General features: G+C 53.5%; 1 protein-coding gene across 1 annotated transcript in view; it reads left to right on the forward strand.

Moving 5' to 3' along the window:
* The first annotated feature begins 3,054 nt into the window (after positions 1-3,054).
* LOC131206107 (uncharacterized) overlaps positions 3,055-25,542 on the forward strand; it is a 41,955-nt gene continuing 19,467 nt past the window's right edge. Inside the window, exon 1 of the mRNA XM_058198512.1 lies at positions 3,055-3,184. Coding sequence (XP_058054495.1) covers positions 3,055-3,184 — 130 coding nt within the window. The remainder of the gene's footprint in view (positions 3,185-25,542) is intronic.

A 25,542-nucleotide genomic window follows, 5' to 3' on the forward strand; every position in this document is an offset into this window, starting at 1 on the left:
GGGGTTTCGATGAGCTCAATAATGACATCTCGTGGGGGATTTCGTCGACAAACGATTGTGATTAAAAAAATGGGTAGAACAACCACCTGTGGAATGGGCATGCTTCGAAGGGATCAGCCAGGAGGTTATGCATGTGTGTGACGCCGTCAAACGTGCGCATGGATCGATCGCGTTTTGCAACCAATCAATGTCGCACCGCGGGTTAATGGCCCCCCGCCCGGCTTCGAAAGACTTGGGCGGCCGATCGGCGACGACCAGTAGCAACAGCAGCGACACCCCGGCGATATGTGTTTAGATATTCCGCTCGGATAATCCCCCGGCCTGGCCCGGTCTGACGGTGGGCCCAATCGCGTCTTGTGGTTTTGTTATGTTTTTATCGATTCCATTTGCGTCGTCAGCCGAAGAAACGGACTTTTCCTTCCCCGATTGTTTTCCTCCTTAATTTTGCCGTCCTGCCCCATGTAGGTGAGCTCGTCGGCCCTACAGTTGGTGCCACTTTCCGTTTTCGATTTCTTTCGCCACACGAGCGCCACTAGCCAGCCCCGTCCGGCTGGTGGTCGTGGTCTCGTCGGTCCGGGAGACCCTCTAGGGCCGGGTCGATTTAAGCCGGAGGGATAATCGTTAAGCGGTAAGCAACACAGACCGAGAGAGAGAGAGAGAGAGAGAGAACATATGGCGGATAAATAATAACAACTCGAAAAGAAGTGGAGAAAGAGAATGCCCACGCCAGAAACACACACCTCGGGGTTCCATAGGGTTTCTGCGGCGGCCGCGCAGGATGGCTGGGGTGTTGTGATGGTTCGAGTCCGAAACGTTAGCCGTTAGCCCCACGAGGACCCACCAGAGGTCGGGACGACGTGTGGCGACCGCCGAGTGGCGTGGAGAAAAGAAATCGATACATTCCGATCCGATCCCGACGTCACTTTCTAAACGAGAAGTACGAGCGCACGGACGGACGGACGGACGGCCGGCCGACCGGGAGCCCCTACTTGAGTTCGGCAGGATGAGAGGGATGTGTTTGACATGAAAGTCTGAAAAATATAAAACACGCATCCCGGCCCGGAAGTGACAGTGGCACGCACCTATCGCCCTGCGGGGGGTTCTTGCACGTGACACGCTTCCGTTTGAGGTCCGCGCAGAGGCGTTTCTGTGACCGTTTACATACCGACGTGTGCTGCTCCTGAGTCCAAGTAGGCAATTCTTAGGCACCGGCGACACGCAACCCGTGTCTAGGCACACTTTGATGGCTTATTTATCGTTTTGCTTACCGCATGAAAAGTGCTACCGTCCTCCGCCAGGGGGACGATCGCTGGAAGCTGAGCGCGAGCCGTAATCGAACGCACTTGTCACGGGGGGCCTACGGATGATTAGTGATGACGGATCGAAAAAACTTCATCTTAAATGAAGCGTGCTGAGCCTTGAGCTCTAGTGATGATCTTTCTCTTCACGGCCGCCTATTCCCGTTTACGTGCGATCGCGATTCAGTTACACCACCGATCCATCCTTTACCGGTTTTCAATCATTTCATTCGTTTGTGATGCAATTTTTGGCCCAACCTGCCAGCAATTGGTGTAGGGAAATTGAAAGCGATCGACTCTGGGCTTGCATCATTTAAGCTAACTTCCACTTTCCTTCCACACATACACGAAGAGGCACAGCAGAACGAGCGAGGCGAACGGGCGTGCCCGAAGACACCACGCACCACCGATTGCGCAAGCTAAACGTTCAGATTTGGGATCTGGGATTAATTTTCTGCCCCACCGTGATACCCGGTGGTGGACCGGAAATGAAGAGAAATGGAAATGGATGCGCCACTCTGAACGCGCTCGCTGGATGGAACTATGTCGCGTGCCACTGTAATTTAAAATCCTTTTCTCCACGCGTGCCGTGGTATTGTGGCTTTTTTATGGCACTCAATTTATATAATACATGTCGTCAGCTCGATTAAACTCTCAACATCCCGAGTCGCCGGAGTGGTGTGTGAAAGTTTGGTGGATTGATGGAGTGATCAATAAATCGATTGAAGGAATGCAGCACTCGCCGTGATCCGTGAGTCCGAATGGCGGTCCCCCATTAGGAGTTGCATTTAGAAAGGGGGTGCATAAATGCATAAAATTCATTCACGGGATGAGCAGACGGCATAATGACGGACACGGCGCTTTGATTGTGAGGGCTTGTGTTTTGTGGCAAATTAAGCAACACGGTCGGGCATCGGATCGTGCAAGTCCTTGCCGAAGTACTATAATTTGGTGTTGGTTTCATTACAGTTTTCTCCTGTCTCCTGTCTGCTTACAGCTCGCCACCAGTGCCCGACTTGAACTTGAACCATGCGCCCAGCGCCGCCAGCTCGCTGCCAAAAACAATAAACAACAATCGGGCGATAAAAACCCGTAAAGGCGCCGTTCGTGCCGTCGCACATGCGTGCAGGAAGGGCCCCATCGCACACGCACCTCATCACGCTCCGTCTCCATAACGTCTGGTGCCAGCAAAAATCCCTCAGCCAAACCCTCGTCCGAGCTTCAGGTGGTCCCGCGGTTTGTGTAGTGTCGCCGGAGCGTGTCGCCGGAGAGTGGAAAAGAACCATCCCCCAAAAAAAAAGAAAAAAAAGAAACACAACAATCACCATTTCGTCGATCGTCATCAAAACAGTAATAATAATCGCAGATAATGGTTGCATAATTTTGGCATTAAAACGAGCGAGGCAAACTGTTGTGGGGAGCAAAACGCGAAGGGGGTAATAACACTGGCGGCCAAGGGCAGCGAGAGAATCACGAACGGGCGGGACGGTGCGTGCGTGGTGCCAATGGTTGCCCCCTACGAGGTGTGATCGTGGCCGAAGAAAACCGTGGTGCCGTTGCCTCGAGAAGTGATCCCCTTTTCGAAGTGCCCTTTTCGTGTTGTGATTTTTCTGTGACAGCCAAACCACAGCAGGTTCTTGATCACGATCTGCTCCCGGACCGGAGTGGGCGCTATTGCGTCCCTGCTTTATTGTGAAACAATCCGTCGACAAGTGCCGAAAGTGTCTTTGAACCGTGCCGTGTGCCAGGATCGAGGATGGAGAACGAATCCTGCTATGGTGGAGGCGATATTGCCGGTGCCATCTTCGGCACGCTGGTCGCGGTGGTCCTGATGGCGGTACTGCTCTGGTGGCTCTACAAGAAGAACTACATCTTCAAGCGTAAAGGTAAGTCGAGTGTCCCGGAAGGTGTCCGTGCCAACCGCGTTTGACACGCTAATTACCTGGTCGGAGCCGGGAGTCGAAACGTTATGAAATTGCGCACCTTTTCCGGCTATCAAAAACCGGCCACTGGTTTCTTGTGAAAAAACACGCCGCACGAAAGCGAAACGCACGGATGTTCCGGATCGGTCGGTAGGTGATTGGGTCACCAACAAGCAGGGCAGGGCAATTTGCCAGGGAAGTTACATCAAAATGCAAATTTACCGCCGTACGGAGGGCGTTCTGCGCGAGTCGCGCAAGTGTCACTCAAGCCTCCGGTAATTGTATCGCCCGATTGTGTAACACGCATCGATGGGTTTCGATCGGCGTGGTGCCTTGTGTTTGTTCGGGTCCGGGCCACTTTCTAACTCCAGCAGCCAGCAGCCAGCAGCCGTCGGCCAATTATTTCTCCAGAACACCGGTACCGAGGCTGCCGATAGCGCGGTGTTCCTTTTCCTCGTTCCTCATGGCGACATGGAGATCGTCGGCCTAACGTGTTGGCCTCAGCACGGGGAGCTTGGTTATTTACATATGAATCATAATGCTGATCGATGCAAATTACCCCTTTAAGGCGGGCACACAGAGAGAGAGAGAGCGAGAGAGACAGAAAGTAAGGCAGCCGCGGTTCATTGATCCGATCGATCCGATGCCACCAGCCGGAGCCGGACTTACTCGCCCGTGGGCATCCATTGTGAGCAGTGCCCACGCACTGCACATAAGTTTGAGGATTCCTCGTGCAAGCAAAGAGTCACCACAAACAATAGATAGAAGTGGGGCCCTCAGGAGGCAGATTTCTAGGCTTTCTGATCAATACCGGCCGTAGTAAGGTTCACAGAAATACCACGCGACCCACGCGTAGCAATAACACAGTTCTGTCCCGGAACTGTCCGGAACATGGCATTTCCCGCGCGTGGTGGACGGACTACAATTTTCCGAACCGATCTCGTGTAATGATGTTGTAGTAGCGCGATCGACAAGCAACAGCGACAACTTCCCACACAAGCGCCCGTCTGCTGGACCGCCCCCGGAAAGAAAGCCGACCGGCGGACATCGATCATCGGTTTGGAAAAGGTGTGTGCTGGCCTGGGCGTAGGGAAAACCCCTCAGCAGGAAAAGTGCATTTTAATTTCTCCTGCCACCGCCCGTGCGTGCGTGCGTGCGTGCGTGCGGTGACGTATGATTAGTGTCGGTGCCGAGGTCCGTCTGGTCCGTGTTCCGGTAGTGGCCAGTTACGTCGATTCCGGGCGGATCCGGAAGGCGACTCGGGGCGCACAAATGTCACGCGGAGCGCGTGAAACGATCGGGACAATTTGTTTGTAAACAAGTGCCCCCACGGGGTCTAGTGCCTCTAGCCTCTGGGGTGGTGTGGACGCCCCCTTGGGGGTTGGAAATCATTACGTCCCTTTGGCCCGCCTATGGAGTGAAAACAAGTGAATCGCCCTTTCCGATCGCTCCGAGTCCAAAGCTAGCCCTGCCTCGACGTTTCGCTTGGATTCCTTCCTTCTCCCGAGCCCGGGTCCGTCAGATAATTAACTCATTGATGCGCTCTCAATCGTGATCGACCAGTGCCGATCGGTGTACCCTGTACCGATGGGAGTTCTGCACCGCGAAGCACGAAGACCCGGACGGTGCGCGCTCATAACGCAATGCAACACATTAGTGCCGGGTGGTTCAAAGGTTCACCTCTTGGAGCTTGGTCGGAAATAAGGGAACTCATTGCATCTTAAGTCCCAAAAACCCAGGCAAAGGTCCCAGCTTTCACCCGATCGGGCGCACATTCCCGTTGTAGAGAGCTTACCACCGGGGGGTTTTCTTTTGCGTTTCGAGGGTCCGAATCGAAACATGCCGGGCCTCAAGTGGGTTCAGTGACATGGACAACGCACCCCAAAAGCACCCGCTCCAGGCGAAGCGATCGAGTGTGATTAATCGCAGGTGAACCGCAAAAGGACTTCACACCCCAAGACACAGTCTTACGGCCGGCTCGGGTCAGGATCGCAAACAAGCACTTAGCGGGTCGTACTTACTGATCGGACTCGGATCTGCAGATTGCGCAGCGAACGCACCTTCGTTTGCCGCAGGAGGAGTTCAGATTTCGATCAGTGGACGGAGGTCAGGCCAGCTTTTACGACCGCGCCCGGCCAGTCCGACCGTTGCCCGAGGGTATCGTTTTGGTTGGAATTTTTATCGCCACCACCACCACTTCCGGAACGTGGCGGGCACCCGATCGCTGGCGATAGCGCTGGCCGTCGTCGTCGTCGTCGGATCTCTCGATCTTAATCTCCAGCGCTTTCAATGCGTTTGCCCCGGCGAATGCTGTTTTGGTTTCGATTTTTTTGGCTCGCACTCTCGGGACTCGCGGGACTCGTGATCATGACTCGTGGTGTTGGTGTGCAGATACATTGTTGTTTTTTTTTTTTTTTGCAACCGGAAAAACAAGTTCCCGCAAGCGCGCTCCCGAGAAGCGCGCAGCCTTGCAGCGCAGCTCCCAGAGCCAGTGCCAGCGGAGGTGCTGGAGAAGGGTTAACCCGAGAACTTGTTTTCCAAATCTCCGCCACACTCCTGGGAACCGGCCGAGGTATTATTGATACATTTTCTTAGGCTCGGCGTGGCGAAAGATAAGGCGAAATAGGTGCAGGCGCGCGCGCGCGCCCGTCTATCGCGAGTTTATGCAAATTCTTCTAAACTCAGCCTCGGTGTCTTCTTCTGCGTAGAATGTCGGCCTTCTTTGCCCGAAAGCTGTCGCTGGGTTTCGCTAAGGAAGATCCTTCACGCTGCAGCGGTTGGCAGGTCCCCGCCGCGGAGACGTTGCCGTGAAGCGAAGTTGCCCGCGAGATAATTTGCGTTTTCGCTTACATAAGCCGCCAGCCAGCGAAGCCCGAGAGACGTTAACAGTGGGACGGCCCCTTCATTTGCGCCGCGTTCCGGTGACATGAGTTCCGGTGTTGATTTATCGGTCCCCCAAGGGCGTGCGCTGACTTTCAACCGAGTACTGGTGGTGCTGGTGACCTCACTGCCGACTGCAGGCTGCAGGGCGTGTAGCGATAAGGAGTTTCCCACCCAGCAAAAAAAGGCCAGGAAGCGGTGCTCGGTGGTATTCCGTTAGCGAGGATCGCCGCGATCCACAAATAGTTGGGGTCCGCACTGAGCACTAGCCGTGTGGTACGGGAATGCGGATCAGTCGCTGGAAGTACAGAAATAGAGTGCAATAATTTGATCAGGATTTTCTGGGTATCTGGCTGACGCGGTATCCGACCTACTTTTGGCAGCTCGGCCAAGCCTTGTGGAGAGCAGCGCCAAGTATCACTTAAACACTTATCAACTTCCGCTCCGTCCGACCGCAAGTTCCAAAACCGGCGGGTTCCTTTTTCGCCCAAGTACCTAATTCGCCTACGAGAGAGAGAGAGAGAGAGATAGGTTGGGTCGTATTGTTGTTCCCCGCTGTTGCTGGCTCTCGGTACCAAGTGCCCTCGGATCAAGTGTAAACGATAAACATTCCATCGAGAATTACCTTCTCTTCCGCTGGGCATGGGCACGGGCACACAGAGATCGCGCGCAGATCTCTCGCGATGGCCGCGACAAAGTGGATGATTTTTATATCACTTTTCAAATGAATTCCCGGGTCCACGGCGGGAGCGCGCTGCCGATTGCGATCGTTTGGGGTTGGAACTCCGAAAAACAGGTTTTGTGTCGGAGTGCGCCGTTAGCGAGAAGTTTCACCTCGCGCTCCGGGAAGGGACCGCGGAAGCGATGGGTGGAACGCACCGGGGACGATTCACGCCAAAAGTCCACACGCGGCTCTTGGCGGGGAAAGAATTTTTATCATTATATACCGCTGCGGCGCCGAGGAGTGGCGACTCCTCGGCCGGGTCCCTGTATGCGTGAGGCTCGTCCATCGTAGAAGTTCGTCGTGAAAGCGGACATTCGACAAAAAGTTGAAGTTCGGTGCTTCGGAGGTGACCTCCGTCACTGGATGGAACCGCGTGACATGTACCGCAGTAGGCACTTCCTCTGACTTAAGCCCCGTTCAACGTCCGAAAACGTCAAGTCGGCACTGAAGACTCCTGCACCGAACAGCATTCGGGATCCACACGCGGCCCGCGGTCACGAGTTGCTTTTAGGGCTATCAACACCCGATTCGATACGGCCTCGGGCGGCCAGCCAGGAGCGTCGAGATCCCAACACAATAGCCCCGGTGGAGTTCTTGACAGAACTCGCGGCTTGGCATGGAGTGATGAAGCGTGCCCGGAGGATGATGATGGTGGTGATGCTGCTCATTCAATTTGGATAATCTGTTAACTCGCGACTCCACTCCGACTTTTGTGCCGTCGACTTTAATGGTCAAGGTGACCGTTTTCGTTGTGCGCCTTCTCTTTCGCATCGCCACATTGCGGACTTTCAGCTTGTGGCTTAGCTGTTGGGGAGTTTCTAGTCTGGGGAGCTTTTGGGACACGACGTCTTTATTGCGCCTGGTGCCTGGCGAGTGGCATTTTATGGCGGAAGAAATCAAATGCCTCGGATGAATTGCGCCTCCCCCCCATCAAAAGTGGTTTAAATGGGTCTACCCAGTCGCCGGATGATGCTGGTCACTGGAGCTCCACGTTCCACGCTGTGTTTGATTTTCATCGAATCCTGCGTATCTGGCGAAGGCGAAGAGCTGTAAGATCGATCCACTCTTCGGGGGAACCGCTCTGGCCGGTACCGTTTCGTGCCCCGCCTGATAGGCCGTAGGTGAAAGTCTCCCCTAGGTAATCGCTCTTTTATTTGCTTCCCTCGCGCGTGATTGAGTGAGGCTTTAAAAGTCGGATCCTACGGTTGAAAAATGGGAGACCATTAAAGAAATTACCTGCCGCACACCACTGCCCACTGCGGTTCGGGTGAATCTAATCTACGGACAAATTGAATCGAGATTCGACGTTCGAAAACGGCACAAGTAGCAGACCTGCTGCGCCAGCTTTAGAGTAACACCAGGAAAACACCTGATAGGAGCGGAACTGGATGAGACAGTTGAAAAATAATTCATCCCAAACGACCGATGTCTACTACGATACGTTGTGATTGGGGGACCGAGCAGCTCATTCGTTCTGCCTACTGTGATTGCGATACATCAAGTAGCACTTTTTGCTCCGCTTTCATCATCCCATCTCAGAGAGCATTCTGACGCTTCCCTGACACAGTTACGTAATAGCGTCACCAGAGCGCGGCCAGACTCTTCCACAAAGCCGCTCCATTCATGTAACGGCCACAGCAGCGTGGCGTTGTTTTGCTTTGCGACGAGTAGCAACATAAAAACGCGCACCGGCAGAAAACATAACAACCGGGGAGAGCGCGCGCTGAGGGTTTGATCTCCTCCGGGGATAACCTTCGCGCTGGAGCTGCCTTTGCGTGTGTCGCGTTCGATCTAAAAACGGAGATCGATCGTCATCGCGGTCATCCGGTTGACGGCCATCGCGCGCGCACGTGATGCACCATAAATATTCGCCATTTAACCAGTGACCGACCGACCGATCGCATTTGGAGTAACGAATCGGCAGGTTGGTGCGATGGTTCCAACCATCGCCGAACTCTGCTCAGCTCAGTTCGGTGTATAAATTGTTCAACGTGCCCGGGGATGTATCGAGTGACTAATTGGCCATCATTACCCGCGCCGACGGACCTTAAGCTAATCACCAGTCACGCGTTCGCGTTGCTGACGAAGGTGCCTCTTACAATGCGGCTCACTGTTGGAGTGATGACGATGACAACGATTACCGGTAGATCGTGCGTGGCGGAGCACACTCCACTGAATGCCACCGGCCGGTGGCTGCAACATCGCGCAATGCACCATTAGTCTAAGCTTCTTGCATCATGGAGCATTTCGTTCCTAGAAGGGTCTGTGACGTGTGTACATGTGTGTGCTTGCCGCGAGATCATCATCTGGAGCAAGCGGACTGACAGCTGTTGCTCACATTCCACGTCGAATCTTCGATCTACGATCTAGACGGGATCGTCCAGCACACACCAAGCGACCCGGACTTAGTTGTGCAATTATTGGTCGACGGGGGTTCTCTTTTTTCTCGATTTTCTTCGCCATATTTCCCACCATTATCGGATCGTTCTAGAGGGCTCTAGGGGCTTTTTTCGGGAGATCGCTACATGAAAACCGTGTGCGGGTTCCCCGCGAACTGCACCCAGCCAGTAATAACGGTTCCGAAGGCATTCCTTAGGCACGTGAGGAGGGGTTTAGTTAATTGTCCGTAATTGTGGCTTACTTGTGGCGAGCTGGGCTGGGGCTGTAGGATAGCGGTTCGGAATGCAATTTTCGTGCATTTCGGATGAAACTTGGAGCCGTTTGGGTTCCTGTATTTTCAATCTGTTCGTTCGGTTCTTCCAGTGAGTCAGATTCCAGTCGTAGAATCGATAAAACGGTTGCCAGCAAGTCCGCTCTTCTGATGGTCGCAACCGAAAAGCCACCGGAAGTCCTTAATAGGCGATCACATAATCTTTCTCTCTCACTCTTCACGTACCATTCCATAATTCAGCAAGGTTGAGTTGCGCGAAAAGAGTGCATTGCCTGAAGGGCCTGCCCTCGATTTCTTCGCCCGGTTTGGGCTCCGCCTCACGCAACTGTGGGCCACTGGCCGCAATCGAACTGGCGTGACACTAAAAATGCGGAATATTATTTGAGGCCCAGCCGGGCCAACTTCCTAGTACGATTAGGCACACGCTGCTTTGGAGCTGGTGAACATGTAACGCCGGCCGACGAATTGTTGACGTGATAGAATGAGGTTGGAAACTATTTCGCTATGCAAAATGTCTGTCTGCATTTCGTACGGAAAGACACGGTGGCGGAAGGAGCTCGGAATGTCCGATGGTTATAAATATGTGGTTGCCGAAGTTACGCAAGCTTGAATGGAAAATAAAATATTTCCGATTGCCCATTGACTGTTTTTTCCAATAAATGAAAAAGATTTCGAATAAATTTTAAAAAATGGGTGCCACATTGCATCACAACAAAGTATAACGGCAGGCTCCATCAAACTTTGCATTTAAATCGCATTCAAAGCGTGATTACGATTAATTTAATCGCAATCGATACCGCCCGATAAGCATGGTGGGAAAGCGCAGCACTTTGCATATACCTTCGCCTCCGCAAGTGGGTCAATTGGAAATAATAAAATGTAATTAACACACGCGCGCACGCAGGCCGCTGAAATCTTGGGCGTGGATTAACGCCCAAAACCTGTCGGCACCTATCCGCCGGCATCGGTTACGTCGTATTCCTTATCCGGAAAGATAGATTGGCCCAGCTTTCTCGGGCGCGCCAAAAATGGCGTAATTGGCACCACCACCACCGCTCAAGAGTACCGGTTCTAAGCCGCTTCTTTCTACCAGCCAGCCAGCCAGCCAGCACCGGGTCAATATTTGTGGCTACGAACGCGGCCAAACATTACACTCCCGAAATGTAAACAAAACCGCAAAGCATACGCCAGGAATGGGGTCCGCGGTTCTATCGGCGCCGGACTGCGAGGAAATGATTCGAATTTAACGCTCGCTCGCGATCGCGAAGAAAATCAAGTGAATAATTGCGTCTTGAAATTGACGATCGATCGATCGGGCCACGAATTAACTCGGCTACTCGGAGTTCTTGGTGGTTTTCTCCCGTTTTCCTGGGTATACGACGTGAATGGACAAGCGGTAAAATGGTGCGGTTTTCCCCCAGTTCAGCTGGCCGTTCTTCTTCCCGCCCCAACCGAACGTTCTTCATTGACGAGCTGGCGATCGCGGCATTAGCAAGCAACGATTTGGTTGATTTTTACAGCGCACGGGACGGTACTTTTTGCCTCGCCTCGCCGCACGTGCATCCGAATGTCGTTTGGGGACAGTCTTATGTCATTGTTTTAACTTCTTCGTCATCGTCAAACCAAACACACTCCGTTGCCCCGTTCCTGTTTGGGCCCGGGACCGGTTGGGCAGGTTGCCGTGAAGCATTTGCACGCATTGCGGGACGCTCCAACTCCGCTAGCTCCGGATGTGACAAAATTTTCTCCATTCCCATGTTTGGCCACGGGCATTCCATTCGCATAATCCACACAATAAATATACATCTATTGACGGTGACGATCACGCACCAGCCAGCGCCCCTTCTATGGGTGAGCCTTTCTTTGGACAGTGGTCAACGCTCGGCCATCGCACATTCTTGACCCGAATCGAGGCAGTAATTTAGAATCGAATCGAGTGGAACTGCTGTGGCCACCACGGTTTCGAAGCACAAAATTGATTTGCTTGAGATTTCTAGCAGCGTGCGTCGAAATGCGTAACCCGAAACTCGCGCCTTTCGGCGGAGTGCCCGAATTAGAATATCTCTGACATTGAGCTTCCATCAGCACTCATCAGCCCGTCCGGTTCGGGCTGGAGTGATATGTAGATACGCCACCGCCACTTTGCATACAAAAACACCTCCGGCGCCCCATTGGGTGAGAAAAGTCGCAAAAAGGATGCTCCAAGCGAAACGCGCCGATCCAGTATCGATCCGCGCGAAACCTGTTTGTCATCGGCCCGACCAATCGAGCGACAACTTTACACCAGCAGCATCGGCATCACGGTGTCCAAAAAGTGACCGCGCACGCTTTGTTTGATTGACCCTCGCGCACAGTGAAGGACAGCGGGGACCGAGCGAGCGAACCGCGTCAACGTCAGCGCCGTGTGATTTATCTGACCGGTTTTCGATTTTTACCCGCTCGTTGGTAAACAACATGCCAACATTTAAGGCCCGCTTGGTGCAAGTCAACATGCTTATTTTCGTGTCATTAAGCGGTGCCCGTCACAAACAAGGGTTCGTCGCTTATTTGCAAACAAAAGACTGCAGACCGATTGGTGCGGCCAATTGAGCTGCAAATTCGAGGCGCTGTTTTCGTGGCAACCCTCTGCAATGCAATCGTTATATTAAGTCATTTGTGATAATTTTATTAGCCGATCGCCACCTTTTTGGGCGGAAAAATCAAGCGCTTCATTTCGGACCCTGTTCTCGTCTCGTTTTGGTGCCCGTTTTCCTTCGCCCGGGTCAACACCGTCAAAATCAAGTTCACCCGGCTTGCGGTGCAGGAAGAAAGTGCACCGAGAGGGGCCAGATAGCTCAGTACACTCTCCGGCTTGGTCTCCGCAGACACCCAGCAGCCCGTGGGGCCGGCGGCCGGTATCGTAATCGAACCGAAAGAAGGAGGCAGAAGGAAAAGTACGCAACACAAGAAACTGGAGCAGCGCAATAAATTACGGTGATATTGAAATTCCATCGGCCTCGGGTCTCGGGCACACGGGAATGGGATTGATTCCTTGGGCCGGGGCCGGTGGGTTTGGCACTGAACTGCCCCCGTGTCCCACTGGGCGTACTCGCACACACCGGTGCATTAACGGCGTATTCTGCGCGACCGGTCCCGCGGGCGCCGAGTGTAGCCTCAATAATAAATAATAAAAATCGTGTAATAATAGTGGCACAAATGAGAGCGCACCAGAGCCGACCACGGCCCCGGAGTGTGATGGGAACTGGGAAAGAAACGCGATGCGCGAATGGACTGGCAGGGACGATGGCGGAGGGGACACGTCGAACCGACCGGACAGCGGGACAACACGGAGACCAGCAAGAACCTTTCGGAAGGCTGCCGTGTGGTTTGACATAATTTTTGCATAATGAGTCTCCGGCCGTTTGATTGACGGGTCGGCGATGGTGTGCGACACACCGCTCCGCTGTGGTTTGCAGTCTATTGTGCATGGAATGCGAGCCGGCATTGTGTGGCAACACAGTGGCCGTTAGATTCCCTTTTTCGGAATGAGGTTTTAAAAAAACTTACCATCACGCAAGTTGGTCATTTAATCCGTTATCTGCGCTGATTGCTCCAGTTTTCAGATGCTCCGCCCTAAGCGGTATTTAATTGAATGCTACGACCGTCCAGTTTGCTTACAATGTTTCTAAAGACACAGCGATCTACAATGTTTCCGAATGTGCTAAGGACGCTCGAGCGAATCAGGATCCACGCAACGGTGTCCACATTCCAAACACGAACGGCCCGGAAAGAAAGTGGACACCGAGCCGACGAAGGGCTCGGCAGCAAAACAAACATAAAGATGATGCTGCAGATGTTTGGGGATTTGTTGTTTATCTGTTTCCTGTCCCGTGTCCGTGGCATCCCCACGCACTGGCCGATCGCATAACGATTTATCAATCGGCACGTCCCGATGACCACTCTCACCCGTTTCACTCTCGTCTGGGACGAAGAAATGCTGCAATGATTATGAAGCTGATGAAGCTGGTACCCCGATGATGATGATTTCAATCAAGGGAAGCGTTTCGAAACAACGTCCGGCGCACGATCGGACCTCGGGAATCCCGCTCCCGAGCGGTCTCTTTCGATCGAATATCTCATCCCAAGCTGTGGTGTGTCCGGCGGACGATTTGCATCCCAACCGCAGTGGGTCCGTGGGAAGCATCACGTGGGGTCCCCTGGGGGCGGAAGAGACGAAAACAGGTTGGAAAACGTCCGGCATCAACCCGAAACCCGCTGTCATAACCGCCGGTGGCGTTATCTAAAGCCTTATCGTACGACGTAGGATCCGATCCGATGTCCGCGTCAATATTTTCCCATCTCCCAAAGGGCCCAAGATTTATGAACTCGCCCTTCGGGCTCAAGTTTCTAGGCTCGGATGCCGTTGCCCAACTAGGTGTGAAATGTGGAGGGCTGTTGTTTGGACAAACACTTTCTCGAACCCACGACACACCGTGGATTGACAAGGGTCCCTCCAAAAATGTCCCTCCATCTCGTAACGGTCACAATGGCCCACCTTGTTAGGGACACATTTTTCGGAACACGTCGAGTGCCGACAATTACCATGGCCTTTGGTCGAAAGTAAAACAAACAGCTTCGAAAGGGTCCCGAAGGCTGGTCACTTAACCACTAAACCAATAGAAGAAAGTGATTTCGGTTCTTATTTGCACGTCACACGGAACTTTTCCTTTCACTTGAGTGCCGGGGGGGCTAAACTGGGTTAGAGGGGCGGCGTGGTGCTTTTTGCATAACCGCCCTCCAGCTTCCCTTTTCCATTGGCCTCAGTTCCTACGGTTCCCGGCAATTGTCCGCAGTGCGCCGCAATTGCGTGCGATATTCACCTTCATCATCGGCATCGGCATCGTGGCGCAATTGTGGCTGCGATCCGATTGGAACTATAATTTCTGCTGTTCGACGGCCGCGCCTCCTTCACCTTTTTGGCAAGATCGTGTGCCTTCCCCCAACCGACCCGCAGCCCGTGACTCAACCGGGGCAAGATTGGGCGGCCACTCACCACGCGAGTGCGCCGACTGAGGCTTGCCAGTGGATGAAGCAATTATGCAACCCCCATTGGCAACGGAAAGTGAATTCAAATCTGGGCCCTGGGTGGTGCGTTGGTGGCCTCAGCCAGCTTCTCGGCCATAAATGGTCACACACTACATTCTGATTCATGACCCAGCACACCACGTTATGAATGGGCGAATGTTGACGAAATGTTGACGATTCGAAGGGACCCAGAATTAGAGAACTTCTTTGCCCCGTGGACGGTCAGATAAATTCGTTAATAATCGATTAGCCCGTCAGGGTTGTTGCTGGATCGTCTCGGCTCGGCGTGTAGCTAATCTGAGTAAATGATGTCGGTGTCAGTGTTTTGTTTGGAGCTCTTTGGCTTTGTTCCGTGAAATAAATTACCGAACAGACTGCCACGGTCTTCTTCTTCCCCTTCGGGCTGACTTCTTTGAGCGATGGAGTTCTAATGATGTGCGCGACCTCTCGGCGTGGTTCTTACTCAATCGATGGCGTGTAGGATCACCGGCCATGTTGGCGGCGTTGATTGGCGTGGGTCGTCGAAGGTTGGCAGACGTAAACACACCACACCCATCCGGTTCGGAGGATCACAGAAGTATGTTGCAATGTGGCGTCCTCTTTGTCATCTTCTCTTCGAGAATGGTTGCATCTTACAATGCCGGATGGATGATACGGCGATCAATACTAAGGCTTCAGCCGAGGAGCGTAAAGTTTGGGGTCTGAAACAAGAAATTGTTCAAGAAGTAAATTGCGTATATTAATTACGTTGTTAAATCGAATAATTCACAGTCAATTTCCAACGAAAAAAATAATTAAGGAAAGCTTAAAGCTATTAGTTGATGATCTGCTGCTACAATGTCTTGATCCACTCCGAAGTTGTCATTAATTGGATGTCTCTTCTGCTTCTAGGTATGCAAACGCAACAACAACACGCTTCCGACGACACCGTTCATCCCTTTCCGATTATTGACCCAATGGCGCTCGGGCGTACTGGTGAGCGGTGAATATAAACAAAAAGTATGCTCCCTACATGCCCGTTGACACGAATTGATCACCATTCCCGGCCCCAAGGGCGGGGAATGGGGACTGGCCGCGGGAGAAAACATGACTCCACGTGCGCAACATTCCACACCTCTAACGCCCCGTGGCCACGGCCCGGCGTTCTCGGAGCGATTAATCAATCGATCCATCCGTCCGACCATCATCCGGACCGGACGCGCCAGCCGGACCGACCGACGACAAATGGCGACAGGCACGTCGTTGGGGTCGTGGAATTTTGCAACCCAACCAACCGTTGGGCAACCCCACACAGCCCACAGCAAAACCGCACCGTTTCGATCCGTTTGCACAATAAACACACGACGACGACGACGACGACCGAGGGGCCGAAGAATAATTTCTTCATTAGCACATACCACGACCTTGTACGGCGGTGCGTTTTTTTGCCCTCCCGTAACGACGGACGGACCCGCGAGAGACAAGAATCTTTCCTGCCCTGCCCCGGGATGATCATTCTGGACGATGAGTGTGTGATTGATCGCTCGCGCCGCCATCACTTCGAAGTCGTGTCAAGCGCCCGTCGGCGTCCGCGAAAGGTCACACCTGAATTCTTCGACTAAATGCGAAGCTGCGTGGCAGTGTGCCTGAGGTGTGCCCGAGCATCGCTGAGTGGCGGCCGCTCTAAAGGAGCTGCCATGTCATGCGTCGGAGCCGGGGCAGCATTAATGAATTCCGGCCCGATTGCGCCCGGTGCGTCCACCGAAATGTTGATTGCTTGCCACGAAGAATGGATTCCGCTCGCTCCGGCTGAAGGGTTCATTTTCTTCTGAATACGCGAGGCTACTAGAGTTGATGATGATAAACACTTTCTATTTGCCTTTCTGGCCGTGCGGCGCTCCGGCGCTGCTATCTGCTGCGTTCGATCTCGGCGTTCGATGGAACAATGATACAGTCGCGAGGATCGGGCCTAATAGGTTCTCGATCTTACGCCTTTAAAAAATTACAACCTCACGTAAAGCGCACAAAAAGGGCTAATCTTGCACGCATTGCGCGACGGTGCCATAAAATGTTGCCATCCAGAACACAGCAGCGAGTTCCGGGAGGGGGGAGGCAATAAATCAACAGCTCAATCACATATCACGCGCCCCCGGAACGCAACGAAAAGAGGAGCATGTGGGAGGAAGTAATGATTATAAAGTTTTATGTATCTATTCTGCCCCACAGGCGTCGATCCAGTCATTCGATCCGGATTGCGGTCGGTTAATGTGCCCACCAAACATTTATTGCACGCGCTCGGCTCGGCGTGCTGATTTGGGTCCCGAGGAATGTTAACAGCCTGCCTCCGCTCCGTGACTCCGCGGATTGATTTATTTTCCATTGAAAACGCGGTTCCCACCTAATGGCGGGCGGGCGGCGTGAAGTGCGCTCAAACCCCACCACACCAGGACATCGAAGGGAGTTCGCTCGTTGGAGCGGATCAACCTCAACTCTCAAGAGCCCTTCACGGTGAGGCCACAGCTCCGGGCCCCGTGTCACCCGTGAAGCTACCACATCTTCTGCCGCGTGGTGACGCAATAGCATCGCGTGTCATCGCGTTATGCCGAAGGCGCTCTCGAACGTGATCGACGCTGCACTTTCGGTGGCGGCGCATCCTCCTCGTTCAGGCTGGGTGCTTCAAGAGGGAAGCCGACGAAAGCCATCCAAAAATGCCACCGTCAGGAGCACATTCGACTCGCTCGATCTCTTCCTGATCGCCACCGTCTTGGTGGTGGTGGTGGTGTGGATGAGATCGAGAACGGGTACCCTCTCTCTAACGGGTTTTCTTTGGCGTTTCGGGCTTCGGAAATTGTTATTGGTATTTTATTCAAAACAGTCACAACAGTCGCGCAACACTTTACGGCGGCCATCCCCAGGTCGATCGTCAGCCTCTGGCGACTGATTTGAGCGGGGTCGTTTTTTTTTGGTTTCCTTACGGCAAAGGTACGTCCCCGGCCTGGATATGAATATTATTAATTTTGATCTTTACCGTTGCCGAGCTGAGGTGAGGTGATATTCTAAGCTCCGAGCGTCTTTCGCATGGAAGCTGCGGCCCCGTATCGGCCCAATGTTTCGAGCATTATATAAGCAGCATTCGAGCCGGGCCACGACGATGATGATGGTCGTATACCGTAATTTATGGTATTTATCTTCAATCGACGTGTGTTTGTGTGGTCGCGTACGCCTCGAGGAGGACAGTTTGGCCGTCGTCGATAGACGAGCCATTCTATTCCTGGCGGGTCCATCATCTTCACCACGGTGGTGGTGCCACGGCTCCGGGGTGATCGTAAAACTAGGGACGATGGACTTTCCGATCGAGTCGCTCCCCGGTGGTCCGGCGGATGGTGATGTGGTGGGTGTAACGACCTGTCCCGGGTAGGGTCCAACTCGCCGGTTGTGGGAAATTTCGGGCATGCAAATAAAACGGAATCGGAGTACCTGTGTGCGGGACCCGCACTACCGCAATGGGAATCATAAAGCACACGGGTACAGCACATCGCCAGGCCAGGCCAGGCCAGAATTAACCTTCTGCACCGAGAGCCCCGGGGGCACCGAAACGATGGTTTCGACTTTTGTCGACACCCTCCGACACCCTAATGTGCTGCTGGCTAGACTTCTTTTGGTGAACCGTGGCGCGTCTCCGCAGCATCCGATCGTTGCTATTTTTCGACATTATTATTATGTAACGCAGACAGTACGTGCAAAGCGGCACCGAATTTAACGTTCGACACAATGCCCATCACCACTTCGGTCCGTTGGGAGGCGCAGCACCGGGGTTGATTGAGCCGCGATTGATTGGAAGCCTTCAGGTGCCAATCACTCATCTTCTTCTTTTCGTCGGGGAATCATCTGAAATGATTATGAGCAAATAAACACGGGGGGCGAATTAGTTTCGGTGGCACCGCGACCGGCGGTGACATGATGTGGAGTTTACTCAGCGTGTCCGTGAGTGACAAAAATCCCGCGAACGGAAACTTTCACAAACGTTGTCGGATTGTTGGTTTGAAATGTGTCCCCGCAATGTCTGCGGTATGTTACGGAGCCGTCGTAATGGCGCGCGCTTGTCGCGAAATTGCCAACGAAGAAAGTTTCTGTTTGCACTGACCATTTATGAGGTCCGTTGTTTTATTCCCATTCTTTTTTTCTCGCCCGTCTGCATTATGTTGTGTACAATACCGTTCAGTTCAGTGACATTTTGAGGATTTCTTTAGCGATCACCATCCTCTAGCGAGAGAGAGAGCGAGCGAGAGAGAGTTACTTGCCGTTTCCGAAACGTTTTCGCTAGTCCCAGCGTCAGCAGCAGCAGCGCCGCAGCTTGAACCGTTTTTGCGCAACTCATGAATGGCCGCCACACATCCGCGGCGGCAAATAAATGGGATAAATTAAATCGGAGGGGACACAACCGGTTACCGCGATAAGCGCATTAACGGTGTAGCGCAAAATTACCGCCCGAACCGCGCATCACCGCCAACGACAGCAACAGCAACAGCTGCTGTCCGGTTTGCGGCGGCCTCCGGCCAGCCTATAATCAAGATGACGCTCAGTGGCCTTAAGGAAGCGCCGCCATCGCAAGCGTCGATCGTGTGGCAATGGGGCACATTCTGGCACACACGGGGGCCGCACCCCGTCTATGCGGATTCCGGTTCCTTTTGGCACAGGCCGTTGGGGCGGTTTCGCTGGCGGATCTCCCGCGATCCCCGCTCGGGCCAAATCAAGCGGGTGTCGTTTCGTTTCTATTTCGCCGCTGGTCGTGGGGAGTAAATGACATAAATGGCCGGCTTGGCCCGGTAGCTCCGGGATGCGCCACACGGGCCGGGTGTGATGTTCGTGCGCCCGTAAAATGAGAGTGTGAAGGCACGGGGCGTGGCGGCTGGGAGGGGCACCCGACCCGGCTGGGAATCGATTGCTGCGCCGCGAAATCCGCCTGTGCCGTGCCGCAATTAAAACATTAGCTAATTGATAGCGACTGGTTCGACGACTGGTTCCTCGCCGCAACTCGGGATCGGGCCGTTTGATCGCCGACGATCGTGCAACCTGCTGCGGGGGGCGGCGGTGGGGAGCACCCCTCAAGGGTGCCACAAATCACACCAATACACCGCTGGGTGGCCGCGAAAGAAAACCGCAACCGCCCTGCGTCGCTTCCCATCGGAGCATCATCGGCTTTGCGTAATATGGCGGCTCCCGGTCGACGACGACGTGAGCGATTATTGATTGATTCGGGTGCCACGGTGCAATGAACGCACTCATTATCGCGCCTTTGTTCCGCGCCGTGCATTCCCCATTTCATTGAGCAACATCTTCGACGCCCGTGGGCCAACCATTTTGATGAAAAGTATGATTCAATCCCCATTTCCGATCCGAGCTGGGAACTCGCGCTTTACGCAATGCGCCGCGTGATAATCGGGGAATGAAAGTCTCTTCATCCTTCGATCGCCCGCCATTTTCTCCGTGGCTCTAACTAGTGTTTTCTAATTGCTTACACGCTAATTGTTGCGCGCGCAGGGTGTTTATGCGCTGGATGCCTGTGAATTGATTCACTGTCGAGGGCTGATGTGAAAAATTGCTCACATTGATGATCGCGCCAGGAAGTGTCAAAAGTCGCGGGGGGGAACGGGAGGGTGTTATCATCTCGTTTTCCATCCGCAACGGGCGTGTTACAAAAACGTAATAGGAATGGTGCCCCCATTGAAATCGGATACTTTCGAATCGAAGAACGGCACAAAAGACTTCAACGACCGACACCCGTACAGCAGAACACGAACCCTTCCTCGAGCCCTTTTCTAATTGTGGCAAATTAATCGCAGTAGCCGCGTAGTGTGTTTGTTGCGCTGGCAACGGCAACAACTTACTCCGGCACCACCGCGGATTTCTCTCTTTCGGGTCGGCTCGGTACCAAGCCTAAGAGCCGTGCGGCAACATTCTGACGGCCACCGCTTTGGAATGCAAAACACGCCGTTTAGCCATCGAACCAACCTCCTGCAACCGCGACCGGTGTGCCCGGTGCGGAGGGGGGGATCAGTCCGTTCAAGGTGATCGGGTGATCGCAGCAAAGCGACCACGATCGACCCCCGAGAGTGCGCGATTTAAGGGTACGGCCGTGCCACAACGCTAACGCTAACCGGCGGTAGAGAAAGGCACCCCACATGCAGCACACATGACGCCGTTTGGTGTGGAGAATGCACTTCAAGTCCTCAGCGCGGCACCGGCGCAGAGGACGACGACGACGACGTAGCCCGCGCGTTCCCTTGATTAACATTTTCATGAATTTTGCATGGTGAAAACGAACCGCGCGCGCCTCACATCCGATCGTTCCCGTTCTGCGGCCCAGCTTAAGCGCCCCGAAAGCGTGCGCGAGGCCTGAAAGTGAAATTTAACGGAAAAAAATAATTAATAGTTTGCGCTATTTACATACCCGCCGAGCCGGCGATTTGCGAAAAATGATGCACATTAATGCACCCTTTAATGGTACACGCCGCAACGTGCGTTGTTGTTTCCTTTTTTTTTTTGGGGGGAGAGGCCAACCACGCGTCAACGCCACGATGATGGTCATTATTTGGAGTCTCTTTTCTGCACTATTGCATGAACTCGGGTCCTTCGGCAAGAAGCGCATCGGCAGCGGCCCGTTAACCCGTGCCCAGAAGTGGGTCAAATGGTGCGTAACAAACCATTCTAATGTGGCCAGCAGCCAGCAGCAAAACGGCAGCAGCTTCAGCTGGGGCTGCGTAAACTTGTTATCACTCACACGCGACGATCCTGATCCTGCTCGGTAACCTGCTCCTGCTCCGGCCATCGTCTCTTTACTACCATGCTAACGGCGCTTGTACGTTGGCGCTGGCTCATGTGTTTTGCTCAATTGGCGCTCCGGCACGGTGCTGCTCCCCGCTATTCACCGTTAGGCAAATGGCAGGGACGAGATATCAAAACGAGTAGACGCCGTTTACAGTTAGACTGCGCGACCCCCGATCGGGCCCAGCCAATCGGTCCCGGGGCATTCTAAGAATGCCACGGGACGCCAATCCCAACCATGGGTTAGGGCCAGCAAATAATGAACCTGCAAACGAGGGTCCCCCAAAAAGGGCCCGGTCGTTTTGAAAATTATGAAAATCAAACAAAATGGCGCCGCTCGTCCAGTGGATTCATTTAACCTCTAACAATCGAACGGATTCATTTACTAATGATGATAAACAAAGTTCGGGGCGAGCGCCAAACTATCATTACGCCGCAACGTCTTATTTTGTCATTAATCAACTTTCGAGGAAGAGCTCGGCCCGGGTCGTCTCGGCTTTCCGACGACTCCTACGACTACCGCGGCGGTGGCAATCATTAGTGGCGCGGATCGCTCGGCTCTTTTTGGAATATTTTCTCCACAGAAACCCCAAAGCACTGTAATCTCATAAATCTTGCTCATCGTGTGGGCCGGGGGTCGCGTAACTGATGATACCTATTGATGACTCCAAAAGCTGGCTCTCTCTCTCCCCCTATCTCCGTGGGATTAACGGTGATCCCCAGTACGGCCGCGCTCCCCGAAGCTGGTTAATGTGTCGCATGAAATCGAACCGGCCACGACATGATGTCACCCGAAAACCTCGCCAAACCGATACCTGGCGTTTTCTAACTTTCAATCATGATCCGCCCCACGATCCGCCGCCAGGAAAGTTGGGCATTTGACAAATAAATTAAAGAGCGAAAACAAAACAAAAAAAAAACGGACCCGAGGTGAATGTGTGTCGTGTCGGGGTTAGTTTCTCTTTTTGCGAAGTTTTTTGTTTTTGCCCCCGTAAACGAGGGAATGCCTTAGGATGGCCACCGAGCCACCGACTTGTGGCCGTGACTCGTCTCGTGGCGCATCCTGTCGTCGGTCGCCGGTGTGGGAGAAATTCGACATCGATCACCGGGTCCGGGTCTAACGAGGCAGAGAGAGAGAGCAGCTGCCCCGAAACCGGTCGGTCGAAACAAAAGCCGGAACCTGACCGACCGACCGATCGGTCAGCCTCGAAATGATCGCCCCATATCAGGGGCCTTTTTTGCATTCGATGCACACATCCCGATGGCCAGGCCGGGGGGAGCTTCTTCGCGCGGTGGCTTTCCCGGCATAGGCTGCATACGAAAGTGGGACCCCCGGATCGCGAAAAGCGAAACTGTGCCAAACGTGCCCGTGTCGGTGTTGGTGGCCGTGACTTTGGATTCCGATCGTGCCGTGTGCAGGGGTCAATCACCCCGAACCGGACATCCTTGTGAGGGGGGTCACTCATCCCCATCAACCCAACTAGCTTATGTTTTGGGACAGATTTTGCAAACTTTGGGCTTCTGACCTCCGGGCACGATGTTTGGTTTTGCCCGAACCAAGTGAAACTCGAGACCCGAGAGCAATGAACCACATTAAAGCGTCGTCCGAAAGGATCGCGCATAAATTGCCGTCCTCTCGCCAGCCGAATGGAATGTTGCCCTGAAGAGGCAACAACAACAACTGGGCTCTCATTCCGCTGCCCTCCGTGATGACAAAGTGCTACAAAACCCGTAGCCGGGTAGCGCCCCCCCGGCCACACCAGTATCGTTCCGACCCGATCTGGTGTCGGCCGGGCGTTGGGCAATGATTTATTTCTGGGATGTACCATTCAATGGTATTTAACATATATTAAGCTCATGTTCATGGTCGCCGCCGACACGCCGGCCACGAGTCGGCGTGGCACTCGAAAGCACTGGCCGGCAGCAAAAAGATGAAAAACGAAAAAGGATAGAGCGGGCGAGGCAACGCTGCGCGTTCGGGGTTTGCTGTGGTCGGCACAGGAAATTAAAAATAAAACACTTCACCGCCAGAGAACCAGGCCGCGGCCGTTTTCGAAACCCGTTCTGGGTCCGCGAAAGGAGTCACGGATCGTGACGGAGGATTCATTTCCCGCACCCGCCCGACAACCATTAATCGCCACGGTCTGTCTGCTTGCCACCCGATCGCGCCAATCTGATCGCCAATTTGTTGCGTTCGTTAAATTCCACTTTATCCGCTAACGTGGCCGATTAATCGGTCGGCTTGCTAGGCTAGGGCCAAAGTTCTCGAGCGGCCCTTTTTGTGCCCAACAAAAAAAAAGGGAAAGTCCGTAAGGCGCCCGGTCCGGTAGATAAATAACTTTCTCACATCAATTTTCTATTGGCGTGCGGCAAACCGCAAAGGGCCACTCACGTGGAGCACCGATTTAGCACCTAGGTGTTAACGGTGGCGGCGACGACGGCGAAGGTAAATAAGGTCCGTCCGTCGCCCGGAAGAGCCTAGAAATGCCGGCAAAGTGACCAAACGCAGCTGTTGTGGCTATCTGGCGCCCTGTCCTCTGGCGCCACCAAAAAAACTCGTGCCAAAACAATTAAATTTTGTGCCCCACAAGAATCCGCTCCCGATTGCCTTCCGGAGCCTGCTCGAGAATGGCATGCGGAAAAATGGGATCCGGAACACACGAGGCGCAAGCGATCGCGTCTCGTTGGGATCGCTTCACGCGGCGATGCGAAGGGAATTTAACCTTCAACCGTCCCCGTATTTATGTCGTGGCCACCGTGGCACCACGCTCGGGAGGTGCGGGCTAGGATCGAGAACAGGTTTCTGGTTCGGAACACCTTGCTTCGGCTCCGCTGCAATCTCTTGGCAAGCAACAGCAGCAGCAACAATCTGCTCCGTCGTCACCGAGCACTGTCGTGGCGAGTCTGTTCCGTTTGATTAGTGACGTGACGGGCCCGATTCGCCGACCCGGCACTCATCACGTACAAAAAGATGTTTCATAAAAGGGCAACGGGCGCAGTGAGGTGAATTTTTGTTTAAAACGATTGTTTACATGGGGCGCTCGGGGGAAGGAACGTGACCACAGGATGGGATTGAGTAATTTGTTTAGATTCTACCGGTGGATAATTCACGAACGGAATTCGAGCCCGAGTGTGTTTGTTGTCTCGTGTCTTAAGATGTCGCAATGGGTAGGAAAAAACCCGGACGCCTATCATTTATTAGGTCTTCCCCGTTCGATTCGGACCACGCGTGGAATGGCGGAACTCGTTGGCGTTGGGGTGCGCAGAATTGCAATCGAGAATTGCAACGTAATGGAAACCCCTTCGATCGGCACGATCGGTCCCTGTTGGATGGCGGCGAGCGAGTTCGACTCTTCATCAACCATCGTCAACCGTAAACGGCTGCGTCACTTTCCAACTCCTTCTCCAGGTGCGGTCGATGAGGCCGAGAGAGAAAACTAAAACAGCACCACCGAAACCGAGAGTGTCTTGCTAGAGCCAATCTCTTTTGTGTTGTCGTGGCCCGATGTTGCAATTAACTACTGGGCCGAATGGGTTATTAAAATCGTTGTGATGAATTGCACTTTTCTCCTTTCTCCTACAAATGGCGACACCGCGAAGAAGAAAGGTTGTCGGTTGTCGCCAGTCGCCGGGGGGTTGTTGAGAATTTGAATTCAATTATCCGAAAACCAACGACACGATCAACGACGATCCCGCACGCATCACCGAGAAGAGTCGATTAAAAGACCCGCTTTCATTGCCTTCGGGCGAATGGGGGGGGCCCATTAATTGCGCGTTAAAACACGTGTCGATCGGCCGTTAATACGTCACCGAGAAATGCACCCTGGCGCGTTTGGGTTCGTTATTTATGGCCCCGCGGGTCGAGCTGGGCCGGAAGCAGGATTTCTCCCTCGATTCGGTGCAATTAGCCCGTGGGGTGCCGTTTTTTGGGAAGCCCCAAACCAACCTGGCGGTTGGATCCGAGAGACCCTTTTTCGAAGAACTTGAACCCGCGCTTGCGTCAACACTAGTTCACTTTCGCTGAGCGTGGCGCAAATTTTATTTCCGCCGACTTTGGGGTTTCTAGGGCCGAACAGGCTCAATGCCAGATCTCAAACAGTGTTCCACGTATTCGATACCAGGCGGGAAACCAAAGTGCTTGCAGAACTGCCGGTGCCGATGACTGTGTCGATTTTGCTC

Source organism: Anopheles bellator, chromosome 1, assembly GCF_943735745.2.
Source record: "Anopheles bellator chromosome 1, idAnoBellAS_SP24_06.2, whole genome shotgun sequence".
NCBI lineage: Eukaryota > Metazoa > Arthropoda > Insecta > Diptera > Culicidae > Anopheles > Anopheles bellator.